Source organism: Propithecus coquereli, unplaced genomic scaffold (genome assembly GCF_000956105.1).
Source record: "Propithecus coquereli isolate 6110/MARCELLA unplaced genomic scaffold, Pcoq_1.0 Scaffold221, whole genome shotgun sequence".
In the NCBI taxonomy this organism is placed as follows: Eukaryota; Metazoa; Chordata; class Mammalia; order Primates; family Indriidae; genus Propithecus; species Propithecus coquereli.
This window is the reverse complement of record NW_012147301.1, coordinates 2557349-2564047: the sequence shown is the minus strand read 5'-3', so window position 1 is coordinate 2564047 and position 6699 is coordinate 2557349. Positions and strand designations below refer to the sequence as shown.

General features: G+C 46.2%; 1 protein-coding gene across 1 annotated transcript in view; it reads left to right on the top strand.

The window, feature by feature from the left end:
• Positions 1-5178, top strand: part of LOC105810794 (protein SET-like) — a 10618-nt gene extending 5440 nt beyond the window's left edge. Inside the window, 3 exon segments of the mRNA XM_012644826.1 lie at positions 2520-2659; positions 3488-3692; positions 3694-5178. Coding sequence (XP_012500280.1) covers positions 2520-2659; positions 3488-3692; positions 3694-4329 — 981 coding nt within the window. The 3' untranslated portion in view covers positions 4330-5178.
• The last annotated feature ends 1521 nt before the right edge of the window (positions 5179-6699 follow it).

Sequence of the window (6699 nt, the reverse complement as noted above, 5' to 3'; positions counted from 1 at the left end):
GATTACAGGCATGTGCCACCACACCTGGCCTATAGCTCACTCTTGAATCTGACCACCTGTAGATCCCATGACTTCAAACCCCACACAACCTGACCTGCGTTCTACAACCCACTCTAAAAGCCCTTGCCCTTAGTCAGTCGGGGAGATGGATTTCAGAAATATCTTCTGTCACCTGACTGACATCATTTACAATAAAACTCTTTCTTCCCTGGCTATACTCATTGCCCCAGTAATTAGCTTAGTGTAGGGAGCAACTAGGATGGACCTAGAGTGGACCCCTTTTGGGTTTGGTAACGCCATCATATTGTGTTCCAGAGAGAGGAAAGAGGAAGTGGAGGGGTTGGAATTTTCTTAAGAAAATATGATCTACAAATAAAAACACTGTGGCATAGTCGCACAATCAATTACTGTGCATCAACAAGAATGAATGAACCACAACTGCACACAACATGGATGAATCTCACAAATATAATGTTAGCAAAACAAGCCCAGCACAAAAGATCATATATTGATTGACTCTATTTATATATTGTATAAAAATAAGCAAAAACCATAGTATTAAAAGTCAGGTTGCCTTTGTGGGAGGTAGTGACCAGAAGGGACAAAAGAAAACTTCTGGGTTCTACCCAGTGGGCATGAGATTTGATCTGGCCATCCATGGTACTTCACCCCCAACCCCCAGCCATGACAATCGATACAAGACATGGGTACAGGATCCAGGCCAGGACAATTGGAATCCTTTTCCAGGAATTTACAAACCTGGGCAAGAAAATTAACTCCTGCCCCTCCTCCCGCTGTAAAAGTGTGAGCATGGGTTTCCTCCAGCCTGGTCCAGCTTCCTGCAGGTGGCCAGGCTGTGGCAATGAGCCTGATGCCCAGAGAGGAGCAGGGAGAAAGCCAGAGACAGAAAGCAGTTCGGATCTTCCAGCCCCTGGTTCCAGCCATCCCGAAGGTCAGCTCTACCCTGCCCTTCCAATAAATTCCTTCGTGTATAAGAGAGTTAGTGTTGGGTTCCTTTCTCTTGAAATCTATCAGCTACCTTCCTCTCCAAAATGCACCCTGGACTTGCCACTTCTCCCCATCTCCACTGCCACAGCTTGGTACAAACCACTAGTGTATCTTGTGTGGATGCACGTAACAGCCTCCCAACGGTCTCCCCGCTCCTCTCTTGCTCGCCTCCACCCAGCAGGCCAAGTGATCTTAGACAAATGTCAATCAGATCTTGTTACTTCCCTGCCTAAAACCTTCCAGTGGCTTCTCATCGCTTTTAGGGAAAAATACAAACTCCTCACCCTGTATTACAAAGCACTCCATGATCCGCTCCTGTCTCCCTTCTGGCTTCATTCCACGCCACCTGCCCTCATCACTATGCTTCAGCAACCTTGGCCTCCTTTGTGGTTCCCCATAACATGAAGCTCATTATTTCTTCGGTGTCTTTGCACCTGCTGTCCCAGATCTTTGCATGCTTAACCCCTCATTATTCAGTTTTTAGTATAGTAATATAGTAGTTATTGCTTCCCCACCCTATCCCTTTCCATATCATTATGTTGTTTAAATTGTAGAAATTATTACTAGCTGCAATTAACTATGTTTTTGCTTGCTTTTTTGTTGCCTATCTCCCCTGGAGTTTGAGCTCCAGGACTAGGGTCCTCAGCTGTCTTGTTTACCATTTATCCACACAGTAGATGCTCAAGTAATATTTATTGAATGAATGAAGGCATTACAAAATGATGAGGAGCTGGAGTTCCATGCAGCCCCTGGGTTCCCTGTTGGTCTCTTTTCCTCTGCATCACGCAGCCATCCACACTGTTGCTCACTGCTTAACTCATAGAGGAACTTCGACTTGACGTGCAACCTCACTCAGCCTCTATTTCTTCACTTGTGAAATGGGAACTCTTTGCTGAGCCAACAGCAACAGGTGCATGAGATGCAAAGAGCCAGTGAGTGGAAAAGTCCACAGACTGTCAGAATTGAATAGGGCTGGCCTGGTTGGGGGAGCACCTCAACCTGGCCTGTTTCCTCCTCTCTGGGTCACTGGTGCTCACACGGCCTCCCTAACCCCCACCTCCAAAGGTCTTATTTTATAGCTCCTCGTGAAGAACTCACGTGATGCCATGATCTTCACTATGAGAAAGTACAGGCAATAAAAGGGCAGCTTTGGCTCCCTGCTCCGTGGTTAACTATTGATAATATTAGGAAATAGAGGCATGGAGTGGGCATACCACATATCCCCCTACCGTGATGGAAGCCACAGACCTCTCCAGCACATTCCCCTGCCCATCCAAAGGATCTGAATGTTTTCTCTGTACTTGAGGCCAACACGTAAGAGGGAAACCACTGGGCTTTCGGTTCTCTCAGATTGTGAAAGTCAGGTGGAGCCTGTTGACACTCCGAGGCCACTCATTCAAGAGGTCAGTCACCCCGGAGTGGCAGAGAAGGCTCCAGGCCTGGGCGTGTGCTAAGGGCAGAGCTGCCAGGTGGACCGAGCTGCCATGGGCTCTGTAGGCACGGCCCCCTAGCTGATAGCTGTGACTGCCTGCGAGGGCACAGGTGCAAAGACCATCCTGTGCCGCTGTGAGGAGGAGGAAGAGGAAGACACAGAAATCAGTGCTGCTCCCAACAGCAGATCAAGGCAGGCCCCAGGAACCCAGGATCCAGGGTGAGTGTCCTCAACCTGCCACGGGGATGGGTGGCCCAGGGTCTTTGGCAGGAATTACAGCCCAATGGCAAATGGTTAAGCCCTGTTTAAAATGCAGGGATCTCCCAGAGGGGCTTAAGGAGAAGAGACAACTAGACGCAATACGATGTTCTAAGTGGGATCCCGGAACAGAAAAAGATACTAGGCTGGGCGCCGTGGCTCACGCCTGTAATCCTAGCAAGAGCGAGAGCAAGAGCGAGACCCCGTCTCTACTAAAAATAGAAAGAAATTAATCGGACAACTAAAAATACATAGGAAAAAGAAAAAATTAGCCGGGCATGGTGGCACATGCCTGTAGTCCCAGCTACTCGGGAGGCTGAGGCAGTAGGATTGCTTGAGCCCAGGAGTTTGAGGTTGCTGTGAGCTAGGCTGATGCCACTGCACTCCAGCCCGGGCAACACAGTGAGACTCTCTCTCAAAAAAAAAAAAAAAAATGAGGAGGTGGAGGAGGAGGAGGCGGCTGGGGAGAGCGAGCAGCGAGCTGGCGCGCGGAGGGCGAGTCAGAGAGCCGAGCCGTCGGCTGCCGCCGCCGCCGCCGCCGCCTCCCCTCCGTGAGCAGGAGCCCCGGCCGGGCCCGCCACGCCGCCCAGCCCCGCCCTCGTCGTCAGGCCGCGAGGACGGCTCGCGCGAGCGAGCGAGGGGGAGGGAGAGCGAGCGAGCGAGCGCGGGGAGGAGGCGGCCGGACCGAGCGAGCGCCCCCGCGTGTGGCGTGAGGGGAAGCCGCCTGCCCGCCCACTTCGCCTTCCCTTCTCTCCCTCTCCCCGCTCCCCTCTCCCCCCGACCGCGGAGCACCACCCTGTCGGCGCCGGCGGCCAAAGTCAGTCAAAAGGAGCTCAACTCCAACCACGACGGGGCCGACGAGACCTCGGAGAAAGAGCGGCAGGAAGCAGTTGAACATACTGATGAAGTACAAAATGAAACAGACAGACTTAATGAACAAGCCAGTGAGGAGATTTTGAAAGTAGAACAGAAATATAACAAACTCCGCCAACCATTTTTTTCAGAAGAGGTCAGAATTGATCGCCAAAATCCCACATTTTTGGGTGACAACCTTCGTCAACCATCCACAAGCGTCCGCGCTGCTTGGGGAGGAGGACGAAGAGGCACCGCATTATTTGACCAGAGTTGAAGTGACAGAATTTGAAGATATTAAATCAGGTTACAGAACAGATCTTTATTTTGATGGAAATCCTTACTTCGAAAATAAAGTTCTCTCCCAAGAATTTCATCTGAATGAGAGGGGTGATCCATCTTCAAAGTCCGCTGAAATCAAATGGAAATCTGGAAAGGACTTGACGAAACGTTCCAGTCAAACGCAGAATAAAGGCAGCAGGAAGAGGCAGCATGAGGAACCTGAAAGCTTCTTTACCTGGTTTACTGACCATTCTGATGCAGGTGCAGATGCATTAGGAGAGGTCATCAAAGATGATATTTGGCCAAATCCATTACAGTACTACTTGGTTCCTGATATGGATGATGAAGAGGGAGAAGGAGAAGAAGACGATGATGATGAGGAGGAAGAAGAAGGTTTGGAAGATATTGATGAAGAAGGGGATGAGGATGAAGGTGAAGAAGATGAAGATGATGATGAAGGGGAGGAAGGAGAGGAGGATGAAGGAGAAGATGACTAACAGAACGCTGATGGATTCCAACCTTTTTTAAAATTTTCTCCAGTCCCTGGGAGCAAGTTGCAGTCTTTTTTTTTTTTTTCCCCCCTCTTGTGCTCAGTGGCCCTGTTCTTGAGGTCTCTTTTCTCTCCACCATGATTCTCAACTTATTTTGGGGGGAAATACCTTGCAGAATACAATGGGAAAAGAATCTCTACCCCTTTCTGTTCCAAGTTCGTTTTTATTCCTTCCTGTCTCAGCAAAAACCGTATGGATCAATACCACCGAGCTCTGTGGGAAAAAAGAAAAACCTGCTCCCTTCGCTCTGCTGGAAGCTGGAGGGTGCTAGGCCCCTGTGTAGTAGTGCATAGAATTCTAGCTTTTTTCCTCCTTTGTCTGTATATTGGGCTCAGAGAGTACACTGTGTCTCTATGTGAATATGGACAGTTAGCATTTACCAACGTGTATCTGTCTACTTTCTCTTGTTTAAAAAAAGAAAAAAAAACTTAAAAAAATGGGGTTATAGAAGATCAGCAAAGGGTGGGTTTGAGATGTTTGGGTGGGTTAAGTGGGCATTTTGACAACATGGCTTCTCCTTTGGCATGTTTAATTGTGATGTTTAATGGACATCCTTGCAGTTTAAGATGACACTTTTAAAATAAATTCTCTCCTAATGATGACTTGAGCCCTGCCACTCGATGGGAGAATCAGCAGAACGTGTAGGCTCTTATTTGGAATTGACATTCTCTATTGTAATTTTGTTCCTGTTTATTTTTAAATTTTCTTTTTGTTTCACTGGAAAGGAAAGATGATGCTCAGTTTTAAACGTTAAAAGTGTACAAGTTGCTTTGTTACAATAAAACTAAATGTGTAAAAAAAAAAGATACTAATGGAAAAACTAATGAAAGCCAAATAAAGCATGAAGTTTAATAATAAAAGTGATAATATGATGCTCACTCTATAAGCAAACTGAATAAGTACTCTGATAGAAGTATGTTCCTTATTTCTGTGTTAGCTAACACAGTTGGGGAGAGCTGGTCTTAGTTCTGGACTTGGATCCATTTTGTGATTTTGGTTTTTTGTTGACTAGAATATGCTTATTATAACAATATTGTACATATTTAAAACACACTCCATGGTGGACAGCAGTCTATATGCATCTTTGTACACTTACCTGATTAGTACCATTAATGAAATATCCAAAATTGGATTGTTTTATTTATACATTTTGAGAAAAGTTATAAATGAAATATAAACATATATTTTAAATGCATATAAACATAGAAAATATACATTTAAAATAAACATACAAATATATACACACATTAAATAATGTAATTACATGTATCATTTTCACGAAGGCAGTGTGTACTCACAGGAAACTGCAATACAGAAGTGTTCAAGGTGAACGCCCATCCCACTCCCCAGAGGCAGGTGTCTTGACTTCCACACTCTGTCCTCTGTGGGCACAGGGGAGTCTGCCTGTGGAACAGGGATGTCTTACATCTGAGATTGGACAGAATGTCACAGTCCTTTTTAGCACTGTGCCCTGGACAATCGAATGGAGCTGGAACACAAGATCACATCTGTTAGCCATTCGTGTGACTTTGTCTTTTCATTATTTTGTAGATAGGTCAATAGATATGGAGATAGATAGATAGCTCCCTCAAATGAGTAAGTAGTGTGCATCTGAGTCTGTAAAAGTCTAGAAAAGGTCTTTATTTCTCCCTGACTTCGATCTCCATCTTGACACATAGACACTCATTCACATATGAAAAGCTTAAGTCAGTATTATATTCATGTCAAAATATTTTCCCTTAAAATCTGTAGCTGTTTCCTTAGTTTTTTCAGAGCATTTAGTGCTGGAGAAAACTCTGCACTAGTCCTTTTGCTAATACTCTGGTTTTCTGTTTGGTGGTTTGCCATCCAGTTTTTGTTTTGCTCTGTTTTTCAAACTGGATCTCACTCTGTGGCCCAGGCTGGAGTGCAGTGGCACAATCATCGCTCGCCGCAGCCTGGATGGAACTCCAGGGCTCAAGTGAGCCTTTTGCCTCAGCTTCCCGAGTAGCTGGGACTGCAGGTGCGCACCACCACACACAGCTAATTTTTAAATTTTTTGTAGAGATGGGGTCTCATTATGTTGCCCAGTCTGGTCTTGAACTCCTGACCTCAAGCAATCCTCCCACCTCAACCTCCCAAAGTGCTGGGATTACAGGTGTGGATCCAGTTGTTTTGAATGCCCCTGGCTGAGCATCCAAAGGCTATTTTGGGCTGAGGTTGTTGAGTTCCTATGGCAGTGTTGGAGGAGAGGGGACTTGAGAACGCCTTGTTCTCTCTTTACCTTTTGTTTTTCTTATTAGTGCCCCCAAGGTGTGTTTTTTGTTTTTTTTTTTT